At 53.8% G+C, this 26244-nt stretch overlaps 1 protein-coding gene across 18 annotated transcripts in view; it reads left to right on the top strand.

Annotated features, from left to right (window-relative positions):
- The window catches only part of AKT2 (AKT serine/threonine kinase 2), a 60738-nt gene that overhangs the window by 13854 nt on the left and 20640 nt on the right, over positions 1-26244 (top strand). The window contains exons 1-5 of one of the 18 annotated variants that reach the window (XM_084957988.1): positions 5402-6110; positions 10764-12761; positions 13974-14083; positions 17595-17814; positions 18657-18786. In XM_084957988.1, coding sequence (XP_084814114.1) covers positions 18741-18786 — 46 coding nt within the window. In that variant the 5' untranslated portion in view covers positions 5402-6110; positions 10764-12761; positions 13974-14083; positions 17595-17814; positions 18657-18740. 18 annotated transcript variants of the gene reach the window in all.

Here is a 26244-nt window from a genome sequence, read left to right as displayed (position 1 = left end):
GGTTTCTGTGACTTCAGAATCTGTGCTCAACCATGAGAGGCTATACAGAAAAGGAATCCCTTTCTAACGCCCGCTCCCCGGCTCGGAACCGGGACCAGAAGCGAGAGCAGAGTAAAAAGAGATCAAAGCCTATGTAATTAAGGACCAGGGGCTGCCGGGAAATATCACAGCTGTAGCCTCCAGGGAAAGCAGGCGTCAAAGTCCTATTGAGCATGCGCAAATTCTAGCTCGCCTTTCCGTCTGGCGCACGCGCGAGGCACATCCCTTAACCACACCGCCTCAAACTTGCCTAAAGTACGCAGGCGCCCGGCTCTGAATCCGCCACAGCCCCTGCCCTGCGCTTGCGTTCTTGCGCTCCCCGAGTCCCTCTCGCCTTCTCTTACGTCAGTTCCTGTTTGTGGCGGGAGAAGGCGGTATTTCCGTCCAAAGGGTGGGAGGGGGCGGTAAGCGGGGGCTGGGGGGAGGGGGCGGGGGGGCCGCGCCGCGCGAGCCGTTGGGCCTGGCTCCGCGAAGGCGTTGCTGTTGCCGCTGCCGCCGCCAGGAAATACAGGGAGAGGGATCAAGCGCAGCGTGGCGATGGGCAGGAGTAGAACCCCGCCAGAGGGGCTGGGCGGCCGCCGGTGACAGGTGAGTGCGCCAGCGCGTGTCCCCGAGCGCTCCCTGCCCCGCGTTGGTCGCGTCCCGACCCCCCGGAAAGCCGCGCTGGGCCGAACCACCGGTACTCTCCGGGCGGGAACCGTGGTCCTTAAGCCCCCCCCTTCCGGGACTGAGTGGGGGTGGCTGCGCGGGGGCGGCTGGACTAGCCCTGAGGGGGCGGGGGCGGAGAGCTGTACCACCGAAGCGGCAGGCGGCGCATATCAAAGTGCGGCGACGGAACCACGGAAGGGCTGGGGGCGCAGACCCCAACGTGTCCGGGCTGTGGGTTGAGTCAGTGGGGTTAGCGGGGAGAGCGCGCCCGGCGTGCGAGAGCTAAGCCTGTGAGGGGGCGCGTAGCGTAGGGGGCTGGACCTATTCGGGGCTGTGGGAACAGCTCCTAGAGCGTGTTTAGAGAGGTGGGGGCTTCTGGGGAGGGAGCGCTATCAAGTGTGGCTCGGGGAGCGCCCTCTGGGTTGTACCACTGAGGTCCCGGGGGGAGCCATCCTTAGAACGTAGAGCTGAGCTGTATCAAAGGAGGGTTGTGATGTTTATAATCTTGAGGGACCACGCGGGGCGGGGGGACCGCGGCAGTACTTGGGGAGCGCTGTGATGCTGGGTGATGAGGAGGGGGTTCTGCCTCCTGTGTTTGTTGGGTGGAGCCTGGGGGTTTACACTGAGCCGGAGAAGGGAGGATCACCCTTTATTGAACTTCTTACTGACTTTGGGGAGAATTGGATGGTCAGTGGGACTGCTGTCTACTCTAGAACCTTTTCATGATATTAAACCTTATTTTAAGGTGTGTGGGACACCTCTGTGGCAAATTCTTCCCGTGGTTTTGGCGGGGAAGGAGGAGGGGAGTTATCTTAGAAGCCACTTAAGTTTTTCTGAGCTTTTGGCTCCATATTAGGGAGGGGAGACGATATCGAGCTTAGATTTGAGGTTTTGTGCCCCTGGGCCTGCTTAAGACTCGAGAGGAAGGAGTTTTTGAGGGACACTGCTCCCCGAGGGTAGGGTGGCTGGGGACATCTTTATCCTTGGGATTCTGGGGACCCCTTGCCTCTCATTTGGGAGCCACTGGGCTCAGCAAGAGCCCTGGGCTTAATTAGGTCGTCTTTGGTCTGCCTTTCAACTTTGTTTACTCTTCCCCTCTCAGAGAAGCATTGCGAGCCTTGCACTAATAGTGGTTGGTGGTGGATGCCAAGGGTCCAGGCACTACCCAGGCCCCTCCATTCTGGCCATAAGGCCACACACACATGTTTGTGTCTCCTTGGTCAGCAGTCCAGCCGCCCATCATGTTTACGCTCCCCACCAGGCGATAACAGTTGGCTTCACCATTAGGCGGCAGTGAGGCTGAGTGCTGTTTTCCCAGCTGTTCCCCTCCGCAGAGGCCAGGCGGACTTGGGCGGGAGTGCCCCTGGCCCACACCAACCCAGAGAGGAAGGCTGCTCTGAAGGACTGGGGGCAGCCAAATCCCCTATGGATCTAGTTTCTCGCTGTGGTTGTTGGGGGGAGCTGAGCAGCTAGGCCCAGTCGTGAGGCCGCTACCCCTGCTCCCCTGGTGAACTTGTGACCTTGGCTTGCTCTGTCACCTTTGCCCTGGGTCTGGAGTTCCCAGAGGGCTGGCCACAGTCCCTGATTGACCCAGCTAGTGTGGGCTGGTGATGCGGTCAAAGGAGGCAGACAGTCCCTCTGGTCCACACCATTGGCTTCCAAGCCAACTGGCTTCCATGGGTTGTTGCTGGAGAGAAGGGTCCCTGAGTCTCTGAGGCCATGGTAGCTCTGTAGAATGTTTCTACTCTAGGGATTTGTTCCTTGTTTCTGCTGCCTTTTAGAGGGTTTGCCTGATGGGGTTAACAGCAGCAGTAAAAGCAGTAATCATGAGATCAATGGCTGATCTTTATTGAGTGCATTCTGTGTTCCACATGCTATTCAGAATGCCTCACATGGATTAACTTGCTGAATGCTAACATCCTAGAGCTTTGGATACTGTTGTCATGATCTCCATTTTAGAAGGGGTGACTGAGGCACAGAATGGCAAATCATTTCCAGAGCTGGTGATTTTTTTTTTTTTTTTTTTTTTGGCTGCACCTATGGCATGTGGAAGTTCCCGAGCCAGGGATTGAACCAGTGCCACAGCAGTGACCCAAGCAGTGACAGCACTGGATCATTAACCTACTGTGCCACAAGGGAGCTCCTAGAGCTGTGTGAATTTTATTCGACATTTCCCGTATGTCAGGCATATGACAGACCTTTTATACACATGACCTCATTTAAATCTCAAAACACACCCATAGGGTAGGTATGGTTATGCCCACTTTACAGACTCCGTGAGCTAGGTAGAAGTGTGTACCCATTTTGGGGTTCCTGTGGCTCAGTGGTATCCATGAGGACGCGGGTTTGATCCCTGGCCTTGCCCAGTGAGTTACCATGAACTGTGGTGTAGGTCACAGATGTGGCTTGGATCCTGCGTGGCTGTGGCGTAGGCCGGCAGCTACAGCTCCAATTCAACCCCTAGCCTGGGAAATTCCATATATTATGCTGTGGCCTTAAAAATTAAAAAAAAAAGGGGGGGGAATTGGGGTTCAGAGGAGAAGTGGCTTTGTCCTAGGTCTCTCTGATGCTAGAGGGCCAGGCTGGGGTCTGAAGAAATTTTTTGTTCACAACATCCCAATCTGGAATGGGGTCTCTTGCGTTGGACCCTGCCAGCTGCACCCTTGAGCATTTCCTTCCAACCCTTGGAGCCTTGGGCTGCCATGAACACATCTGCTGGCAGCCAGTCCAGGAGTTCTGGGCCTGCTGATAAAACTTGGTCCCTTCTCAGAGTTGAACCAGGGCATCTTTTAACCTGGGGCAGAGTGTTTCCAGGAGGAAACAGTGGGAGAGACATCCAGGGAGTGACACAGCTACCAGGGGCCCATGTATGATGTCCCTGCACTGGAATGGTGTGGTGGGCGTGTGTGCAAGTTCTGGTGCTTTCACGTTCTGGCTGTGTGACGTGACCTTGCACCACAGTGTTCACCTCTGTGCAGTGTGCTCCAAATGGCATCCACCTTGGGCTCTCTGAGGATTAAATGAATTAAGCCAGGAGACGCTCCCGGAATGGGGCCTAGCACCATGTGCTCTGATGGCAGTCCGAGGGCATGAGTCCTTCCTCACCCCCACTTCAGTCCTCTCCAGGTATCCTGGAATCCAGCCCACCACCCTCACCCAGCCAGGATCCAGGAATCTGGTGGGTTTTTGTTTTTTTTTTTGTTTTTGTTTTTTGTCTTTTTAGGGCCCCATCCATGGCATTTGGAGGTTCCTGGGCTAGGGGTTGAATTGGAGCTGTAGCCGCTGGCCTACACTACAGCCACAGCAACGCGGTGGGATCAAAGCTGTGTTTGTGACCTATGCCACATCTCACAGCAGTGCTGGATCCTTAACCCACTAGCGAGGCTAGGGATCGAACCTGCATCCTCATGGATGATAGTCAGATTCGTTTCTGCTGAGCCACAACAGGAACTCCTGGTGTCCTGGTTTTTAACTCTGTAAAGAGCTGTGCTGAGGTGCTTCCCAGCACACGGTTCAAATGCAGCCCTACCACTTACCGCGTGTGTGCTCTTGATTAAGTTCCTCAGCCCTCGGAGCACCATTCATCATTTTGGTCATGGGATGATGATAATTCTCTCCTGAAAGGTTGTTTCGAAGGTTAAACAGGTTAACTTGTGGAAAGCATTTGTAACTGTGTCGGCATAACAGTAAGCCCGCAGTAAAGGTTTCCTATTCTCACTGTTGAAGAAAGAGCACTTGGCACATGGTAAGGCTTCAGGTTATCTTAGCACTTGTAGTTCTTGTTATTTCTGCTAGGATTATTATTATTATTATTTTTAGGGCCGCACCTGTGGCATATGGACATTCCCAGGCTAGGGGTTGAATCACAGCTGCAGCTGCAGGCTTACGCCACAGCCACAGCAACCTACACCACAGCTCACGGCAACGCCGGATCCTTAACCCACTGAGTGAGGCCAGGGATCGAATCTGCATCTTCATGGATACTAGTAAGATTCTTTTCCACTAAGCCACGACGGGAACTCCTCTGCTAGGATTTTGAAGACCCTTCCCAGGTTACAGAGCCTTGGCAGGTAACACCAGGAAGAGGGCAGGACTGAAATTAGCCTATTTTCCAGCTGAGGACATGGAGGTTCTAGAGGCTTGAGGGGTGGGGGACATATAGTGAGAGACTGGCAAGTGCAGTCCTCAGGCTCCCTTGCTCTCCTACACAGTTGCTGCCTGGAGCCCCTCTGAGGTTGAAATTCTAGCTCCTTTTGATGTCAGGCTCTGCTAACCCCTTTTCCTATATGTACTTTCTTTAATTGACTCTCCTCTGTAGCTTCCAGGAGTGGTGGTAAGGTGAGAACAGCTCGGAAGGCCCAGCGGCAGAAGGGGGGTCCCAACCAGAGAGGCCCCCAGAAATGCCTGTGGGAGTCAGGGGCCACGCTGCCCAGTGCCTCATGGGCCTGGGCAGGAAGTGTGGCTTGGATCCTGAAGGCATTGCAGAGCTGAGGAATCCACCACCAGTTATTGAACACCTGTTGTGTGCCTGGCATTGCTTCAGGTGCTGAGGATATAGGGGTGCATTCCACAAAGGCCCTACCCCTGTGGAGCTGAAGGAGACAAACCCCAAACCTGGGGAATAAACTAGGGGCTTGTTAGAGGGAGGTGCTAGGCAGTTAAGATCAAGTGTGATGGGCTGTGGGCAAGGTCTCTGAACTGATCCCAGATTGACAAGGTGACCTGAGGAGAAGGAACAGCCTTGGGGTGATGGGTGGTGGTGAGGGGGAGCCATAGTGCAAAAATCGAAGGTAGGCCTGAGCTTGGTGAGGGATGGGCTGCATGGAGGCCCGTGGGGCCACCCAGGGTGAGCAAGGGAGGGGGTGGGAGGACAGGCCAGGGGCTGGGTCCCTCAGAGCCTCGTAGACCGCCTTGAAGAGCAGCTTGGTCAGATTTAGGCTTTTAGAAGATGCCTTTTGCCATAAGAGAGGTTCTCAGGCTTTTGCTTGGGGTGGGGGTAGATTTTAGAGCTGGTCAGGGAGTTTCACATGCCTCCCACTTCCCCCTTGAGTAGAATCTCTGCCGTAGAAACAGTGAAGGCCTGATGGTTGCCTCCCTCCTCTGTGGTTTTCACACCGTGTTCCCCAGGGCCCATGGCTGTTCCCTTTAGGGACAGATGGGGGAGGCTCAATGGGCTGATTTTTCTGCCTACCCCTCCCCAGCCAACAGCTGGGCTGATAGCAGATAACTGCACAGAACAACAGTAATTCCTGATAAAAACTGTACTTGCTGATTCTACCTGCATTCAGCCTATGTGCCTAAGGGCCTGCAGCATTCCTGGCACTGCTCTAGAATTTGGAAGGCTGGGCCTCCTGTGCCTGCCTTCTAGTGCAGGCAGGTACCCAGCAAACAAACCTATGAAAGGCCATGAGGGTGTGATTGATGTTCCAAAGGCAAAATGAATGAGGGTCAGGGAGGGAGAGGGTGGGGATATTATGTTTTAGCTGGAATGATCAGGGAGGGCCTCCCGGAGGAGGTGACATGTAGTTAGGGGCTGGTGTGCAGGGAAGAGCCATGGGAGGACTTGAGTGGAGGAGGAATCGGCTCTGGTTCCCACCTTCCAGGAGGCTCTCGGTAACTTGCACTGGGTCCCCCAACACTGACCAGCTTCGAATTTGGGCAGAGTGGCTCCAGAGTCCCCCCAGCCCAGGAAGGCACTTGGTAGCCATGGATGAGGGTGACTTCTCATCCAGCACCTGAGCCTGGGACTTGAGGGTTAGTGCAGTAAGCAGAGCCTTGATTTTCCCAGGCTCGTTCTGGAATGTCTTCCTGGAAGGAGCAGAGCCCTTCAGAGCAAACCTCCTCGGGCTTCCAGAAATCCCTTGGGATAGGGAGATGGACAGGAGTGTCTTTCGCAGTTGATCTTCAAGCCCCTGGGGGCCCCAGGGACACCCCTCCTTGCGCCTCTCTCCAACTTTCAAGAGCTCTCGGTGGAGGGCTCTCAACCACCAGGCCTCTGGGCTGCACGGTGGGGTGGTTCCGTGGCAGGCTCTTCTGGACAACCAGCCAAGCAGCAAGAGGCCCAGCGTGGGGAGACAGCCCTGGGAGCAGGACCAGGAGGGAGGGAGCAAGGGAGCAGTGTGGGAGGGGCGGCCGAGTGGGAGCTCAGCCTGGCCCCTTGGGGGCAGGACCCGCTGCCAACTCGGCACCCACGTCAGGGCCCGGCTGCCCTGGGTGCGGGAACAGGGGACAGCAGGCCAGGGCTGGCCGAGAGGAGACCGCTTGTCAGAGGTTCCCGCAGGAAGTTCCTCAGGCCCAGCTGTCCTGTCCAGGAAGCTCATCTGCAGATGTTGTTTCTAAGGGTGAGGCCAGAAATCCAAGGCTGCCTTGGTTTGCCACTTTGCGGGCCCTTTCTGAACCGGCGGGGGTGGCCGCCACTCCCTTGCCCCCTCCTCAGGCCTTTCTGGCCTGGTTAGAGAGTGTTCATCATTGGGCGGGTGGGTCATTGTGTAGTGGCCCCGGCTGGGGCGGCCAACCTGGGTGTAAGTCCTGCTCCTGGCTCCTCTCTTGGTTGCCATGCAACCCCGGGGGCTTTGTTTCATCTCGCGAGATGCGTTTTGCTCAGCTGAAAGGGGAACATCTCTGCCGAGAGGAACTGTAGGGAGGCTTCAGGGAGCTAACGTGTCAGAAGGTGCTTGGCACAGGGCTTCCAGAGAAGGTACGCAATGGACCTGAGCTGCTGTTGCTAGCGATGGTGAGGCCAAGCACCTGAGAGCAGAGAAGGGGTTCTGGGTGCAGCCAGCCTGGGTTTGTGGGTGACAGGGAGGGGGTGGTGGGTGGATTGGTGGAGGTTCCTGCCGAGGAGGGCACCAGACGGGAATATTCATCACACCCTTTGCTGAGCCCTTGCTTGGCCCGACGCCCCGAGCACTCCGTCTGTGGAATAGGCAGCAGCCACCCATTTTGTGGATCAGAAGCTGAGGTCCGGAGTGCTCCATGGAATGCCGGGATTGTTGAGAGCTGGCAGAGCAGGCTCTCTGTGCCAGGCCCCGCTCCAGGGCTTTAGGTGTCTGCTCTCACCAGTCCCCACCATGACCCGGGAGCTTGGTGCAGCTCTTCTCCCCATTTCGAAGATAAGGAAATGAAGGCCCGGGAGGTTATTGGATTTACCTAAAGCTAAAGTGGGTGACAGACATGATGTTTGAACCCACCTCTACCTGGGGTCAAGTCTGCCTTTTTAAGACTGGCTCATCTGGAGTTCCTGCTGTGGCGTAGTGAGCTAAGTATCTGTAGCAGCTCGGGTTGCTGCAGAGGTGCCGGTTCAATCCCTGCCGCTGTGCAGTGGGTTAAAGGATCTGGGGTTGCTGCAGATGTGGCTCAGATTCAGTCCCTGACCTGGGAACTTCCATATGCTTCAGGCATGGCCATTAAAAAAAAAAAAAAAAGACCTGCTCTTCTGCCTCTGATCAAGGCCATAGCCACTGTTCCTGGGGTGGTTACTGCTTTTCTAATGGTCCTTTCTGCTTTCTCTTCTTCTAGTCAGAGCTGACACAAAGTAGGCCTCAGTTGTCTCAGAAATGACTGTATTAGATCCATTTGATGCCTCCTTGGGAAATGAGGTGTGTCTGCCTCTCTCTACCTTCTAATGCCCATGAGGCGACTTTGGCCAGCCCCATCCTTCCCCAGGGGCCAGGGGGAAGGGGTGAGGGTGGAAGGCACTCCCCTACCTTCAGCCTTGGAGCCTGATTCCTGAATGGCCTCTGGAGCCTGCCCTTGGCCGTTTCTGGTCATTGGTGTTTTCCATTCTTTCACCAAATAACTTACTGAGTACTTGCTCTGTGCCACACGTAGTTCTGTACACCAGGGAGCAGTAGCTGGGCTAGGGGAGGGAGCAGCCATCTGGCAGGACTTGGTGGGAGGGGGTTTGAGGAAGTCTCCCGCGGCAAGGCGTTCAGGCCGCTGCTGCAGTGTGAAAAGCCAGAAGGGTGGGCCGGACTGGGGTAGAAGGTGAATTAAGGCCTTGAGGTGGGAGATGCTTCAATGTGGGGGTGACACTGAGAGTGGGCCACTGTGGTGGAGCTGAGGTGGGGGAGGAGGGTGGCAGGGCCCAGGTCCAGGCAGGCCTGGAGTCCCCTAGGGCGGTGTTTCTCAAACTGGTGTCCAGAGGCCTGGAGCGCAGTGGCGGGGAGGGTGTTGCGCGTGTTTTGGGGTGGTGTCTGTGAGGCGCCTGCTGTTTTTAGCTGTGTGTTTTCACTTAGATGATATTTTCAGAAAGTTAACATGGGCATGTCGTGGATCATCGGAATGATTCTTTTCAATCCGCCAGCGACAGCATTTACATAGCTGCCACTTGCTTAGCTCTCACGGAGGCTCAGGCTGGCCCTTGCCTTTGGGGTTTGCCTTGGTCTACTTGCTGCCTGTCTTCCAAAGCACTGGCCTCATCGCCAGCTGTGCTCGAAGCACGTCTCATTGGGTCCCCCAACGACCCAGGGGTGTCAAAAGAAAGAAAAGGGCATCTTTTTATTTTATGTGTTTTATTTATTTTATTTATTTATTTTTTTTACGGCCGCACCCGCGGCACACGGAGGTTCCCAGGCTAGGGGTCAGGTCGGAGCTGAGGCCATTGGCCTACGGCACAGCCACGACGATACCAAATTCCAGAGGATTCCGTACACTGCGCTGCTCAACCCGACAGTCCCCTTCTCTCTCCAGGCCGCAGCCGCTCGCTCGTGCCCGGCTCCCCTCCACCGCCTCCCGACGGTGTCTCCCACAGGCCTCTCCGTGGCGCTGCTCTTCTGCAGCAGGACCCCAGGTCTTCCTGTGGCCACCTCGTCTCCGTCAGCTTCCCGCTCAGGTCTCACCGTGTCAGTGAGCCCTTCTCTGACCACCGTCTCTAAACTTGGAACACCTCGTCCCCTTCCCACACACCTAGTCCTCTGTGTGCTGCTTTTCTCCGTAACATTGGTCAAATCCTGATGTACCGTATAACTTAGCTGTTGATTTAACGTACTTGTTTTAATGCCTTTGCTACCCCCGCCCTACCCTCTGTACCCTCCCCCAGGGCAGGGAGTTCTGTGTTGGTCACTGCTGCCTCCCCAGTGACCAGAGCAGTGCTGACGCAGCACGGATGCCGTGTTTGTGGAATGAGTGAATGCAGGATTTTTTGTTTTGCCTTCACGTCACAGAGCTCAAAAGCTCTGGTTCTGTTTGCCACCCCACCCTGCATGAAGGAAAGCTCTGGGCTGGGTAGGGCTGAGGACACAGTGTGGACTGAGACAGTCTCTGTCCCTGCCTTGTGGAGCTCCCAGTGTGGTGAGGGAGGCACCATTACCCAGGTGATTATACGGGTGACTGGGCACAGTTGAGGTAAGTGCCGTGAGGGGACAGGAAGCTCCATGCCTCGTGCAGCATGGCACAGACGGGGCAGGCTTCCCTCAGGAAATGAGGATTTAGCTGGCAAAGATGGGCAAGTCGTGTGCCAAGCAAGCAACTAGCATGTGCAAAGGCCCTGGGGTGAGAAAGCATGCAAGAAATTAAGGGAAAAGTGTCGGGGGTGGGATGGGGAGTGTCTGACCAATGAGGCTGGAGAACAGACAGGGGGCACCTCAGGTGGGGCCTTGAAGCTGCCGTAAAGGCCTGTGATGTGATCCTGGAGCAGGGGAGGGTCAGGTCAGAGCTGTGTTTGGAGGGTCCTCTGGCCGAGGCGTGGTGCTCTCGGAGTGTTTGGTGTCTGCGGCCAGGCAGACTCAAATTTGGCATGATTTCTGTAGGTGCTGTAAGAACCCGAGTGGGGATGGGGGGGGCGGCATCGGGTGGTGGCAGGGAAGAGAAAGAAGGGCCTTGTTCAGGTGCTTTTTCTTGTCCCAGTGTCCTTTGCAGCCCACTCCCGTCTTCAGCCTGCCTCCAGTCTTACCTGCTCTGGATAGACAGATGGGGCACTTGGGGGAGCATGTGCTATTTAAGAGGAAAAAAGCGTCTTCAATGCCACCTTCTTTTTTTTTTTCTTTTTTTTTTATGCTTTTTCGCTCTCTCTCTCTCTCTTTTTTTTTTTTTTTTTTTTTTTTGTCTTTTTAGGGCCACACCTGCAATATATGGAGGTTCCCAGGCTAGGGGTCTAATCGGAGCTTTAAGCTGCCGCCCTACTCCCGAGCCACAGCAATGCCAGATCCGAGCCGCATCTGCGAACTACACCACAGCTCACAGCAATGCCGGATCCTTAACCCACTGAGTGAGGCCAGGGATCGAACCCTCAACCTCATGATTCCTAGTTGGATTCATTTCCTCTGCACCATGATGGGACCTCCTCAGTGCCACCTTCTTGCCAAGGAGGCACTTCGGTAAAAATTCACATTACAGAAACGGGTGATGTAGGAAGTGATGGTCCCCATGTCCCTGCCTTCAGAAGAAATGACACCTTATAGGTGTTGAGCCTTCAGTTGCCGCATTGGGCTCTGTTCGAGGGACTTCAGGTGGGTGAACTCGTCTGCTCCTCACAGCAGCCTTGGCGCCTTGTTCTGTTGTTTGCTGAGGAGGAAACTGTGGTGGGGAGGGGGGAAGTGATTTGCCCAGGGTCACAGGTAAGTGGCGGAGCTGAGGTTGAAATGCATTTGGCTCCCAAGGCTACCTTGACTCCCGCTCCCTTTATTCAGCCTCTGTGGGCTCTTTGGCACGGTTCCTTCTCTGTACGTGATACTTCACGTATACCGTGGGCCTCTGGTGGAAGATCCCATTCCCTGAAAGATCCGCTGATGGTCGTATGTCGCTCTTCTGAAAAGGGTGCTGTAGGTGAGGTTTGTTCCGGGATTGGGAGGTGCGTGTCAGTCTCAGCGATGTCAGCCTGTGAAAAGAGAAGTGGATCAGAATTGAGGCGACGTGGTGCGTATGTGCTTCAGAAAGGGGACGGGGCTGTTCTGTTGTTGTGCTGATGGGCAGCATTGGCCTGTTGGGGTGGATTCTGTCTGGTGGGTGGACCCTCACTGCGGCCGGGTGCTGTGCTTGGTTCTCCCCACACAGGAGCCTGTGACGGAGGCACTGCTCTCATCCCCTTGGCACGGAGGAGGGAACTGAGACTTAGGGAGGCCAGAAAGTCCAGGGGCAGGGACCTGAATCCAGGTCTGCTCAACTCCACAGACGCTGCCTGTCAAATGATGGGTTCCTGTTGTCTTTGAATTTCTCTCCTTAGCACATCCTCTGCTGGGAGCTGTAGGTCAAGTGCAGATTACAGGGCAGGTGACAGAGGCTCCTGTGGGTCCTGAGGTGTCAGGAGGGAACCCCCCCACCCCACTGTCTGCAGCTCCAGGAGACGCAGATCCTTTGCCTCCCCCCCTGCCTCCTCTGTCCCATCTGTGCTGTCTGGCGTAGAAAACAGGTCAGGGAGAGGGGGCGAGAGGAAAAGGACTTGACAAGTGGCAAGGAAAGGAATTTAACTTATTTCGAGCCTATTCTGGGCACAGGGCTTCACTCTTGCATTCATTTAGCAAATATTTATAAAGCGCGCACTGTGGACCCAGCACCGTGCAAGGTTTTGAGGATGGAGCAGGCCAGAGCCCCTGCCCTTGCCATGCTCACATCACAGTGCGGAGGGGTGACAGTAAACTGGGAAACAAGGAAGTGTATCTGGTTGCGCTGGCCATGCTATAAATAAGCACCTCTGGCGACAAGTAGAGGATGAGGGAGGTCAGGTAGGTGCCCTCTGGACCATGGAGGGTAGGGAGGCTTCCCCAAAAAAGATTGTGAGCAGAGGCTGTAGAAAGTGGGGTGGGGCCCCACAGCTGCTTGGAGAAGAGTGTTCTGTCGGGCAGCATGTGCCAGGGCCCTGAGGTAGGGGTGTTACTGTGTTGAAGGCACCAGTGCCAAGGAGTGTGTTTGGAGAAGTGAAGTGGGGTTGACGCAGCCCTCACGGGGTCCCAGGGCTCCTGTAAGGACTTGGGCTTCTTTTACTGTGGGTGACATGGGGACATGAGAGGGTTTAGCAGAGAGGGTGTGCTCTGACTCAGGTGGCCTCAGACTGGGGGAGGGGCGAAGACAGAAGCACTAGAGCACTGGCCGCATAACCCCTCTGAGGTGGGGGAACCACAACAGCCCTGATTTTACAGGTGAGGAAGGAGGTTTGGAAGGACCCTTTCTAGGAGCCAGTCTGTCCCCAGGGCTGGCCGCCGGGCTGAGGCAGTCCTCTGAGGGCCTCACTCCCCTTGGCCCTGCGTCATCCTGTAAATCACCTCTAATGGATGTGACCCCAGCAATGTGAGATGAAGCTCCTGAAGGAGCTATGGTTTGGAAACCACTGAGAGGAGATGGGCTGGTGGAAATAACTTAGTAGAGTGTGTTTGAGACATGCAACTGAATGAGTCAGGGATACCCACGTCCCTAGCAGCTGTTTAGAGAATCAGGAGTTCCCTGATGGCCTAGGCCTTAAGGACTCAGCATTGTCACTGCTGTGGCTTCAGTTCTAGCTAGCTCGAAAACTTCCGCATGCCACAAGCACAGCCAAAATCAGTCAGTTGCATCCTGCCGGTATGGTCACAGGCCCCCTTCTCAGCCCCTCTTCGGTCACTTCCCCTCACCCTGCCCAGCTGACCCCTGCCTGTGATTTCCATTCCCATTCAGCTTTCTTGTGTAAACATTCTCACCAAGACTCCAGCCCCCCTTCTCCCCACCCCCCAGGGGGGATCATTGTACAAATGGGAGCAGAAGGCACAAAAGGGTGTCACTTGGCTGCAGCCACACAGCTGAGAAACAGCAGAACCTGGGGTTGAAATTCGGAACCTCTGGACCCCAGATTATTCATTGGTGCCTGGCCTTGAAGTGGAAATCTAGGCAAGCCAGCCTTGGGGTTGGGGGGAGCCCTGGAGCCAGGAGGCCGGGTTTCAGCTTCCCTGTATCTTTTGAACTCCTAAATGCAGGTTCTTTTTTATTGTTACTTTGTCATAAGATACACAAAACAATGCTTTTTAAGCCGTCACCCAGGGCATATGGAGGTTCCCAGGCTAGGGGTCAAATTAGAGCCATAGCCACTCAGGATCTGAGCCGCATCTGCAACCTACACTGCAGCTCACGGTAACACCAGGTCCTTAGCCCACTGAGTGAGGCCAGTCCTCATGGATAATAGTTGGGTTTGTTAACCTTGAGCCACGACAGGAACTCCCTGTTCAGTGTGTTTTATACTGTACAGTGTAACAGGTGACTGTAAAGCTGGGGTTCCTTGTGACAGTAGAACATTATTAGCTCCCAGAAAACCCCCCCCCCATTACTCCCAAATGTAATGACTGTCCTGACTTGGATGTTCGCATTTTTGATTTTCTGCACAGTTTAACTAGTGAAAAACAAATCGTGTCCCGTTGCCTGTTCTGAACTTGCTGTCCATGGACTCCTACTGGATGTGTGATTGTGCATCTGGCTTCTTTCACTCCATGTAAGGGTAGGTAGCAGTGGTTCAGGCCTTTTTCTTACTGAGCAGTGTTGTCATGTATGAGTTTACCTTGGTTTGTTCATTCTCCTGTTGGGGGACACCTGGTCTGGTTCCAGTTTTGAGGTTACTGTGAGTGTTGCTGTTGTGAACATTCTAGCATATGTCTTTTGCTCAACAAATAGGCTCATTTCGTTGTGGGTGTGGTGGAATTGCTGGGTCATAGGTTAGGCACAGGCTGAGTTTTAATTCTTATTGCCAAACAATTTTTCATAGTGGTCGAACCATTTTATTTTATTTTATTTTAGTCTTCTTAGGGCTGCACCTGTGGTATACGGAGATTCCCAGGCTAGAGGTCAAATCAGAGCTGTAGCTGTTGGCGTATACCACAGCCACAGCAATGCCGGAGCCGAGCCATGTCTGCGACCTATACTGCAGCTCACAGCAACACTGGATCCTTAACCCACTGAGTGAGGCCAGGGATTGAACTGCATCCTCATGGATACTAGTCATATTTGTTTCCACTGAGCCATGACGGGAACTCTGATGAGCCATTTTATACTCCCACCAGTAATGATTCCTTTACCACCTTTTTTTTTTTTTTTTCTTTTTTGGCTGCACCCATGGCTTGTGGAAATTGCCAGGCCAGGGATCAAACCTGTGCCACAGCAGTGACAATGATGGATCCTTACCCACTAGGCCACCAGGGAACTCTTACCTTTACCTTCTTGACTGCATTTGACATTGTCAGTTTTTTAAATTTTAGCCATCCTAGTGGATGGTTTCAGGTTTTTGTTTTTACTGCTGCACCTGTGGCATATGGAGGGTCCCAGGCTAGGGGTCAGTTGGAGCTGCAGCTGCAGGCCTATGCCACAGCCACACAGGATCTGAGCTGCATCTGTGACCTATGCTGTAGCTTGCCGCAGTGCTGCATCTTTAACCCACTGAACAAGGCCAGGGATCAAACCCTCATCCTCCTGAGCCACGACAGGAACTCCTTGGGTGGTTTCAATTTGCATTTCCCTGATGCTAATGAAACTGTCTTCATTCCTTGGTTGTGTGGTTGTCCTCTCCTATAAGATGCTCTCTTTTCACCTTGCCTCCCAGGTGGCTCACCTCTAGCCCACTGCTTTATCTCCTGCTCGGACCCTCAGCCAGTTGAAGCCAAACACCCTAGGGAGCAGCGAGTGGGGCTGGGGCCCTGCAGGCCCTCCCTGCTGTGGGGCGTGCTGCCCACGAGGCAGCCAGGCAGGCCCCTGTGCTGACACCTGAGGCAGGTCTGGGTGTCCTCCCTTGGCAGCTCCCCAGGGAGCGGGCCATCTTCTTGGCTGTGGTGATGCTGTTTCATCACTGCAGGACTGTGTCACAGACACCTCGGCCGAGGACAGGCAGGATCCAGGCAAATGCAGGGTATCTTCCAGTTCCTCCCCCTGCCCTCGCCCAAGCTGCCGCTGGCTTTTTAGTCGCTGAAATGAGAATGTAAAAAGTGGCTCTGGTGTGCCCAGCAGCAGCCAGGGCCTCCCACTCCTCAGCTGGGAGACCCAAGGTTAATGCCTCCCCTCTCTCAGGCCCTGCCCTCCCCCCCGGCATGGTCACGGCCCTCTGGTGGGGCAGTGGGGGGTGTTCAGGAGAGACTGGGAGCACGGGTGCACTCAAGGCTGCCCAGCTGGCATTGGCGCTCGCACTCTGTAGCCCTGACTGCTCTTGGCCCACACCTGGCTGCCTTTACTTGTCTTTCTCTCTCTGACCATGGGAGCCACGTGTTTGGGTGTTCGCTGGGGGCCAGGCAGTGGGCCGAGCCTCTGCTGACCGCCCTAGTGCTCCTGAGTCACAGAGGCTTGCGGGAGGAGAGAGGAGGGGCGGGGAGGGGCGGGGAGGGGCGGGGAGAGCCGAGATTGGACGCAGGCCCCTGGCCTTCCCTTCCACATCCACCCTTCCTCGGGCCTCGGCGTTCTCCATCCCAGCCCTGTTTGAGAACCCATCCCCTTTCTGACCCGAGCTTGTACCAGGGGGAAGCGTGGTGGCGGCCTCTGTGTTGGAGAGGAAGTCCTTGGTCCCTGACTCCCCACCTCCTGCCTCCAGACCCTAAGCCTTCCCCCTGCCCACCATGGCCAGTGCCTTACCCTGAAGCCCCGCTGGCCTGGGTGGCTCACCACACTCCCCAGTCTCCTTCCCAAGCTTCTTCAGGGGCTTTGCACTTGCTGTTCCCCTGCCTGAAATTCGTTCCCTGCATGTCGGCCCTCCTGGTTAATTCGGGTGTGGGCTCACATGTCCCCCGTGCTGTGTGGCCAACACGGCACCTGTTCCCTGTCGGCCTGCCCCCTGCTTTATTTTACTTCACCACTTGACATTGTGCCTGTGTGTTGTCTACCTTCCTCACCGGAATGTGAGCTTCCTGAACGTGGGGGCTGTTTCTTAGTGACACTCCGTCTCTGGCACCCAGAACAGAGTCTGGAGCTTTGAACGTACTCAGAAAAAAAGATTGGTGACCTGAATAAGCTTGGGACTGTTTCCGTGGCTGTGTCTGGTCCTGGGCTGGGGGTCTGTGGAGGGGACTTGGGTTCTTTCATTGTTCACTCAGCGGAGAACCAGGCGCTGGGCTGGTGCCCTGAATGAGAGTGTTGACCAGAGGGGCACCCAGTGCAGCCTCTGAAGTCAGGAGGGCACCCCGGAGGAGGCACGGGTTCAGCCGAGACCTTAAGGAGGAGGGAGAGCTCACAGAGGGCACTGGGGATGGAGGCCAGAGAGAAGGGGCCGAGTGACAGAAGCCTGGCAGAGAGTGAGGGTGAGGGAGGAGGGGTCATTAGCCTCTCGGCTTGAGGGCTTTCTAAGGTGCCTCTCGGCTTATACAGGGCATTCTCATGGTGGAATGGGTGGTGGTCTGTGTTCTGAACACACTAGGGAGCCATGGGAAGGTTTTGAACAGAGCGGGACAGGGTTGGATTTGGATGGAGTATAGGAGTTGAGAGCAGAGGTTGGGAGCCCAGGGAGGAAGCCAGTGAGGGGAGGGAGGTAGGGAGGGAGGGGCGGTCAGGAAGCCGGGTCGATGGGACTGCCGGGCTGAGCAGGGCAGCCGGAGTGCAGCTCAGCAGCGGCCAGGGCCTGAGGAGCCTGGGGTCCCAAGCTAAGGAAGCCAGGGGTCGGATTAGAGGGTTCCTCTAGCTGCTGAATGGGAGACAGATTGGAGGGTGGGAGGCCAGGGAGGAGGTGGGGCAAGGCCTCCAGAGGACGGCGCTGGCCCTGAGCCACCTTGAAGGGAGTCTGGGATGGAGACCCTGGTCTCGTTAGAGATAGAAGCGCAGACTGGTGGGATTTTTAGGAGCGAAGGTCTGCTGGTCACGGGTGTGTTCAGTTCCTAGGTGTGAGCTCCTGGAGTACCTGCCGGGGAGGGAGCCCCTTTTGGGCCCTGTCTTTGCAGCTCCGAGTTCAGAACGTGATTTCTCACTGTGCTGTTTACTTCCCTGTCACTGTCCGTCTTGTCTTCCTCCGGCGTCCTCCCACTTACCTCCCTTCCTCTGCCCAGGGCCTGGGCAGCCTGCCACCGTCACATGCAGTAGTGTGTCCGGCCCGCCAGCTCCCCTGGGGCACGAGAGAAAGCTGATGCCCACGGTGTCCCCAGAACCAGCTGCTGCTTCTCTGGGGGCCACCGTAGCTCCTGACCTGCTGTCCGCAAATAGCCCCAGGCCAGGAGAGGCGAAAGGCGCCTTGGACTCCATGGCCCCTGTCCAGGCCTGTGGCTCCAGGTAGGGGCCCAGCTGGTGGCTGCCTGCCCCCCTTCTCCCCTCCGCCCCGGGAACCTGAGACGAAGCAGCGGCCTCGGCGTCCGTCAGTCTGTCGGCTGCTGGTCCCTGAGGACAGAAGCAGAGGTCTTGGGGAAGGGACCAGGGCCTTGGTTGAGCCCCCAGGACTGTCTCCTGGACCCCAGATAAGTGTGTGGATTGCTTTCTTGTTCAAGATCCGGAGTGCCAAGATCTTTTTTTTTCTTTCTTTCCTGTTATCTGGTGGGGACAAGGAGGGAACTGAGGCTGAGGCAGCGACACGAGGTGACCTGGTGCAGTACTTGGTTTGCTAAAGGTGGCAGGTTGATGACTCTGTGGTTTGGAGAGGAGTGTGTGTGTGTGCGCGCGTGCGTGCATGTGTATTTGGGGATGGCAGGCAGATGCTGGTGGCTTTGAGCACTCCCTCAGGTGCTCAGGGCTGTCTAATTCATCCCAGGTGACCTTAGCACTGGGGCATGGGAATGCCGCGGGGGGTGGAGCTGCTCGGCCCAGCCAGGAGTAGGGGTTCATGGGGGGCTGCCTCTGCTCAGCATAGGTGTCCTGAGTGCAGGGCCAGGCTAGGGAGCTCTGCTTCTCCCAGAGTAGGGCTCTAAGGGCAGGTCGTGTCCCTCCCCCCAGGATTGGGGTCCCTGGGGACGAGGCCCCCTCTCCCCCTCAGTCTGGGCCCGGGGGGCAGGTCTCCCTACCCTCCCTGGCTCCAGCAGGTCAGAGCAGCCAGAGGGGCCTGGGAGGCAGGCTGTGCTGGGCGGCGGGGCCAGGGCGAATCCCCCTCCCACGCTGACGGACTCCTCTCTCTTGTCTTGCAGACTGCGCTCTGTCCACCACGCCTCCTGCATGTCCTGCTGCCCTGAGCTGTCCCAAGCTAGGTGACAGCGTGTCACGCTGCCACCATGAATGAGGTGTCTGTCATCAAAGAAGGCTGGCTTCACAAGCGTGGTAAGGGGCTGCTTGTGCCCAGAGGATTGCGTGTCTCCCCCGCCGCCTGCCCCAGGCCACAGCTCCTGACAAGCCCATTTCATGGAATCTTTGAGGGAGGTCTGGGCAGCGGAGCTGTGACGATGCTTGGGCCTGAGTGTCCAGGTCTAGCTGGACCCCCTGCATGAGCCCCCCAGCCAGGCCTTGAGTTCTGCCCCTGCATCAGAGGTCCTGTCAACTCTCAGGAACGGAGGGTTGGCCAGAGTGGCTGGAGAGCGGGGAAATCCCTTCACTGAAGTAACACTGCCTGATGCTCTTCAGCCTTTATTCAATCGGCAGATACTCGTGGAGTGTGTAGGAGGCCATCTTGGCCATCCCAGGCTCTGGGGACGTGGTGGTGCCACCATGGAGTTTGCAGTCCATTGGGTGCTGGGGACAGACAGTAAACAGATAAACAGATCCATGCTGTCAGGTGGTGAAAAGGAGGAGCTCTGAGGGAAACAGGCTGGAGAAAGACGGGGTTCAAGGGACGCAGCTCTGAGGAGGGGACAGTGGACCGAGGCCTGGCAGTGAGGGAGTGCGCCATGCAGATAGCTGGGCAAGGGTGTCCCAGGGAATGGGACAGCAAGCACAAAGGTGGGATGTGCCTGCGACGGAAAGTTGGCCAGAGGGGCCGGAGCAGAGTGAGTGGGGGAGAGCTGGAGGAGGCCGGCGGAGTGGTGAGACGGCCTCGGACCCTGGCGCCCAGGATGCCGTGAAGCTGATCTGCTTGTGCTGGTGGGCAGCGGGGAGCGAAGTCAGGGAAGAGACTGAGAGACCCTTAGACTCCAGGTGGGCCCGTCTCAGAACCGCCGCGTGCAGAGGCAGCTGGGAAGAAGCCTGCGCGCGGTCGGCCTGTGCAGGCGCCACTGGGGAGTGGAGGAGGCAGACTGTCCGGGCTTCCATGGACCCTCCCTGGGGAGGGGGGTGCCGGGCCTGGGGGTAGCCGTGCTCCTTGGTGCTTTCATTCACTCAGCATACATTTATGGAGCCACTCCTGTGTTCTAGGCACTGGTCTAGGCCCTGGGGATACAGAGGCGAACCAGGAGGGCAAAAGTCCTCCACCTCCTATGGATTTTTTTTTTTTTTCATTTTTAAACATTTATTGATGAGCAGTCAATGTGTACATACCCCGTTCATGTCTTACCTTAGGTAGGGAGGGCGGCTGGCACCCAAGTAGACCACTGTGTGGCATGGTGGTGAGGGCCAGGGGGGTCGGGGGGGTGAGCCGGGGAGGGGGGCCTGATCTTAAGCGGGGGGATCAGGGAGGGCCTCCCTGAGGGGGTGTTGGAATAAAGATCTGAAGGAAGCAAGGGCACGAGCCCCACAGTTAGCCAGGGATAGGGCGAAGGGACAGCTGTGAGTCCGTAGAGGGGATTGGGCCAGGCCTATTTGGAGGGGGCGAGGAGGCTGATGGGCTTGGCCCTGTAGGAACTGGGAGAAGTGCCCGCCCATCCTGCCCTGTCCCAGCCCCCTGACACGGAGCGGTGATGAGGGGCGGAGGTGGCTCCCCCGGCTGGGCCTCCCCATCAGCAGCGGAGACCCATTTCCAGGCAGGGTGGCATTCGAGACACTTAGGCCTACCTGCCCAGATAGGGCCCTGAGTTTGGGGCTGTTAGAGCTTTCTGAACTTTGGCAGGTGTCAAGGTTCTAACCCTGGTTCTGCCACTTCCTCTCTGTGTGACTGGGTAAGCTCTGTCACCTCTCTGACTTTTGGTTTCACATCTGTAAAACGGGCTAACAGCTCAGGCCTCTGAGACTGTCAGCTTCCCAGGGGCAGGAATTTTTACCTGGCTTGTTCACTGAGATATCCCCAGTGCCCTAGAAAAGTGCTTGGTGTGCAGTAGGCACTCAGTAACTGTTGAATGAATGATTGGGATTGTGTGTGTGAGTGTGTGAGGCCCCCTCCCAGGCCTTCAGTGTCTCCTTTCACCTACTTACTGGGCGGAGGCAGATGAGCTGCTGAGAAGGCCACCTACCCTGACACCATATGTACTGGTCTCCCCAATGTCTCTCATTCTGAGTGGCAGCTCACAGAGGTGGGCAAGGCAAGGTGGGCCCTTTAGTTGTCTGTAAACCTGTGCTACCCCACCCCTCTGCTGGTGGTTAAAATAACAGCAGCTCTGGTTTACTGTGTGCCTGCTCTGTGCCAGGCCTAGGGCTCTGCTTTAGGCAGGCCTAGTTTTGTTCCTTTTCTTTCTTTCTTTTTTCTTTTTCTTTCTTTTTTTTTTTTTTTTTTTTTTTTTGCTGCACCCAAGGCATGTGGAAGTTCCTGGGCCGGAGATCAAACCCACACTACGGAAGTGACAATGCCAGACTCTTAATCCACTGTAAAGAATTCCACCTTTTTTTGTCCCCCCCATTTCTATCCCTGTCTTGTGAGATAGGCACTGTCTTGCAGACCAGGAAGCCGAAGCTCAGCAGGAAGACTGACTTGCCCAAAGTTTCAGCAAGGAGGTGGCAGGGTTGAGGTTCATGCTTGGGCCCATGAACTCCTGAGCCAGCACCTGGCTCACATGCTGCCTCTCACTCAGCATAGTCCACGCAAGGAATGGGTCCTTCATGCCATGTTCGAGTCCCCTTTCCAACACAGCCTCAGCACACCCTCTGCCAGACTCCGGCGGGCCAGGCCCTGTCTGTCAGTTAAGAGGCAGGCAGCTCAGTGATCAAGAACATGGGCTCGGGACAAAGCGAACCTGCTTTCTAGGCCTGACTCCCCCAGTTAACAGCTGTGAGCCTCAGGCAGGTGTGGGCCCTCTCTGCCTCAGTTTCCTCATCTGTAAGGTGGCATTTTTGTGAGGGTGTTTTTGCCAATAAGTTTCTTTTTTTTCATTCCTGTTTTATGGCCAAACAATATTCCATTGTATGTTTACGCGTATGTGGTACCACAGGTCAGTGCCTGGATTGTAAGCTCACCCCAAAACCTGCGTCCAGTTCAAAAAATAGAATAAGTAGGTCCCAGGAGTTTCCCAGTGGCCTAGTGGTTAAGGATAGGCATTGTCACCCCTGTGGCGAGGGTTCTATCCCTGGCTGGGAACTTCCACATGTGTGTGTGGTCCAAAAAAAGAAGAAAAAAGAAGTCAATCCCCAGATGCCCCTCTGCCTCTCCCAAGCAGTAACCACTCTCCTGTCCTGACCTCCCCTGTATAGGTGAATTCTTCTGGTTTTATTTTTCTTTTAAAAATTGAGGTAAAATGTACATAACACAAAATTAACTGTTTAGTAGGAGTTCCCGTTGTGGCTCAGTGATAACAAAGCCAACTAGTATCCATGAGGACTCGGCTTTGTTCAGTGATTTAAAGGATCTGGTGGTGCCATGACCTATGGTGTAGGTCGCAGTTGCAGCTCTGATTCCACCCCTAGTGTGGGAACCTTCCATATGCTGTGGGTGCATCCCTAAAAACGCAGGAAAAAAAAAAAAGTTTAACTGTTTTAAAGTGCTCAATTCAATGGCCTTTAGTACCTTCACAGTGTTGTGTAACCACTACCTCTGTCTAGTTCCAAAACATTTTCGTCAGCCGAAAAGGAAACCCTGGACTTGATAAGTAATCAGTTCTCAGTCCACCTCCTCCCAGCCCCTGGCAGCCACCAGTTTGTCTTCTGTCTTTTTTTTTCTCAATCCCCTTTTTTTTTTGGTCTTTTTGTCCCTTTTTTTTTTTTTAGGTCGAACTCTTGGCATATGAAGGTTCCCAGGCTAGAGGTTGAATCGGAGCTACATCTGCCAGCCTACGCCAGAGCCACAGCAATGCCAGATCCGAGCCGCATCTGCGACCTACACCACAGCTCACGGCAACGCCGGATCCTTAACCCACTGAGCAAGGCCAGGGATCGAACCTGCAACCTCATGGTTCCTAGTCAGATTTGTTTCAACTGCACCACTATGGGAACTCCTTGAGTATTTGTTTTCAGTTTTTGGGGGTTATACACCTAGAAGTGGAATTGCTGGGCTGTGTGTTCTATATTTATAATCTACTATATCCTATATAATTAGATAATATATATATCATTTATGATCTGTGACATACATTCTGTATGTACACTCTACAATGTTTTCTGTATTTAACTTTTTGAGGAACTTTCACAATTACACCATTTGACCTTCCCACCAGCAATGCACAGGGTTTCAATTTCTCTACATCTTCACCCACACCTGTTCGTTTAGAGTTTTTTTTCTCTTTTCTTTCTACAGCTGCACCTGTGGCGTATGGAAGTTCTCAGGCTAAGGGTCAAATCGGAGCTGTAGCTGCTGGCCGCAGCCACAATCACGGCAACACCAGATTCTTTTAAACCACTTCACTGGGCCAGGGACTGAACCTGTGCCACCATGAGAATGCTGGGTCCTTAACCTGCTATGCCACAGTGGGAACTCCCAGTGCAGAGCTATAGCTGCCAGCCTGCACCACAGCCACAGCAGTGCCAGATCTGAGCCACGTGTGTCTGCAACCTACACTACAGCTCATGGCAACTCTGGATCCTTAACCCACTGAGTGAGGCCAGGGATTGAACCTATGTCCTCATGGATACTAGTCAGGCTCATTAATGCTGAGCCACAATGGGAACTCCCCATCTTCTATTTTCTTGATAGCATCCTTTGCACAGAAGTTTTTCATTCAGTGAGTCCTCTTTATTTTTTTCTTTTGTTGCTTGCACTTTTGGTGTCAAATCTGAGAATTTGTTGCCAAATCCAAGGTCACGAAGATTTACCCCAGTATATTCTTCCAAGAGCTTTATAATTTTAGCTCTTATATTTAGGTAGATCCATTTGAGTTAATATTTTTATGTGGTAGGCAGAGCTTCTGTGCCTGCCCACTAGCATCTCTCACAAGTGTCCTATCTTAATAAATCTATTTCTTGCCTAAAATAAATAAATAAATAAATAAATTTGTGTGGTATATGGTGTGAGGTAGGGATCCAACTCTGTTCTTTTGCATATGGATATCCAGTTGTCCCAGCACCATTTGTTGAAGAGGCTAGTCCTCCCACATGGAATGGCCTTGGTACTTTTGCTGAAAACCAATAGATCATAGGTGTGTAGGTTTAGTTTTTGACTCTCAGATCTAGTCCACTGGTGTCTATATGTGTCCTTATACCACACTGATTTGATTATTGTGGCTTTGTAGTAAGTTTTGAAATCAGGAAGTATGAGTCTTTTTACTTTGTTCTTTTTCAATATTGCTTTGGCTGTTTGGAACCCCTCGCTATATGAATCTGAATTCCATGTAAATTTGAAGGTCCTCTTCATCAACAGCAAAGGTGGCTATTGGAATTTAGATAGGGGATGTGTTGAGTCTGTAGATTGCCTTGGGATAGTATTGCAATCTTTTTTTTTTTTGACGCATCTACAGCATATGGAAGTTCCCAGGTCAGGGATCAAATCTGAGCCACAGCTCCTTAACCCACTGTGCTGGGCCAGGGCTCGTACCTACCATGATCTGAGCCACTGTGGAGACGATACCAGATCATTAATGCACTGTGCCACAGCGGGAACTCCAGTATTGGCAATCTTAATAGCAAGTCTTCCAACCCATGAGCACAGGATGTCTTTGCATTTAAGTCTTTAATCTCAGCAGTGTTTTGTAGTTCTTGGTGTTTAAATCTTTGCCTCCTCGTGCTGTTGTAAACGGAATTGTTTGCTTAATTTCTTTTTTGGGTTATTCATTGCTGGTATATAGAAGCACAGCTTGTTTTTGTTTGTTTGTTTTTGCCATTTCTTGGGCCGCTCCCGAGGCATATGGAGGTTCCCAGGCTAGGGGTTGAATCAGAGCTGCAGCCGCTGGCCTGTGCCAGAGCCACAGCAACGTGGGATCTGAGCCGCATCCGCAACCTACACCACAGCTCACAGCAACGCTGGATCCTTAACCCACTGAGCAAGGGCAGGGATCAAACCCGCAACCTCATGGTTCCTAGTCAGATTCGTTAACCACTGCGCCACGACGGGAACTCCAAGCACAGCTTGTTTTTGTGTGTGGCCTTTGCCGGATATGTTAGTTCTAGTAATTGTTTTGTGGATTCTTTGTGATTTGCTATTTATAGAATCATGTTATCTGCAAATATAATTTTACTTAGTCTTTTTCAAGTTGGATGCTTTTTATGTTTTTCTTTTTCTCTGGCCAGAACTTCTATCGCAGTGTTTAATAGAGCAGGATCCCCCTGATCTCAGGGGAACGCTTTTGGTCTGTCATTGGTGAGTGTGGTCACAGATGCCGTCTATCCCATGGAGGAAATTCCCTTCGCTTCCCAGCTTGCTGAGCAGTTTTATCAGGAAAGGCTGTTGGATTTTGGCAGATGCTTTTTCTACACCATTGGAAATGATCTTGCTGCTGTTTTCCCCCTTTATTCTCTTGCTGTGTAGCACATTGATTTCCACATATTTGAACCACCCTTCAGGCCTCCTTGGTTATGGTGTATAATGCTTTGATTATGCTTTTGAACTTGGGGTTTTGCTAGTTTTTGAGCGTTATATACACAAATTTAGTGTCTACATCTGAAAGAATTTAATAAGTTAAAACCTGTTTAGACACGTGGGACAGTGTCTGGCCGAAAGTACCACGATGGTATTGTCTAGTCATCAGCATTGATGAGCGGATTTCCTGTTAGAGGAAACAAAGATGTAGAGAATTGAGGTGACTGACTGAAACCCACCCTGCCATCCCGCCTCCCCACGTGCCATGTGAGTCAAGGGCCTGGCACACTCTGTGCCTGCCCAGTGGCCTGATGAAAAAAGCATTTTATTGATTTCTTGGTGTACTGGGCCCTAGCCAGGCTGCGCGTTTTGTGTTTGCTTTATGTTTGCCATCTCTCTCTCGCTTTTTTTAGAATCTGGAGATATAATTCACACGTCATATAATTCAGCCATTTTAAAGGGCTGTTCTGTGACTTTTAGCGTGTTTAGAGTTGAGCGTCACCGTCATCCATTTCAAAACATCTCAGTGGTCGAAAAAGGAACCTGCTCCCTCCCCCGCAGCCATCACCCTCCCATTTCCCCCCAGACTCCGCCCCCCTCGAGCCTAGGCAACCACTGATTTACTCTTCATCTCTATGGATTTGCCTATTCTGGACATTTTATAGAAATGAAATCATATAATTTATGATCCTTTGTGACAAACTTCTCTCGTTTAGCATAAGTTATGGTTCATCCACCTAGTCGCATGTATTAACACTTCATTTCTTTATATGACTGAATAATATCTCATTGTGTGGATAGGCCGCATTTTGTTTATCCATTCATTAGTTGATGGGCTGTTGAGTTTCCGCTTTTTACTATTATGGGTAATGTTGCTGTGGACGTTGATGTAAAGTTTTTGCGTGGATATGTGTTTCAGTGTCTCATTTTAGTCCTTAGCAACCCTCTAAGGAGTGGGTCCTCGCCTCATAGCGTGTGTGCGCGTGTGTGTGTGTGTGTGTGTGTGTGTGTGTGTGTACACACACAGGGTGCCAGGT

Source organism: Sus scrofa, chromosome 6 (genome assembly GCF_054392235.1).
Source record: "Sus scrofa isolate SSC_HxYL_T2T_F1_AM1 chromosome 6, Sscrofa_HxYL_maternal_Yorkshire_Landrace_v2.0, whole genome shotgun sequence".
Taxonomy (NCBI): domain Eukaryota; kingdom Metazoa; phylum Chordata; class Mammalia; order Artiodactyla; family Suidae; genus Sus; species Sus scrofa.
Note: the sequence above shows the minus strand (reverse complement) of the source record. Positions and strands in the feature narration are given on the sequence as shown.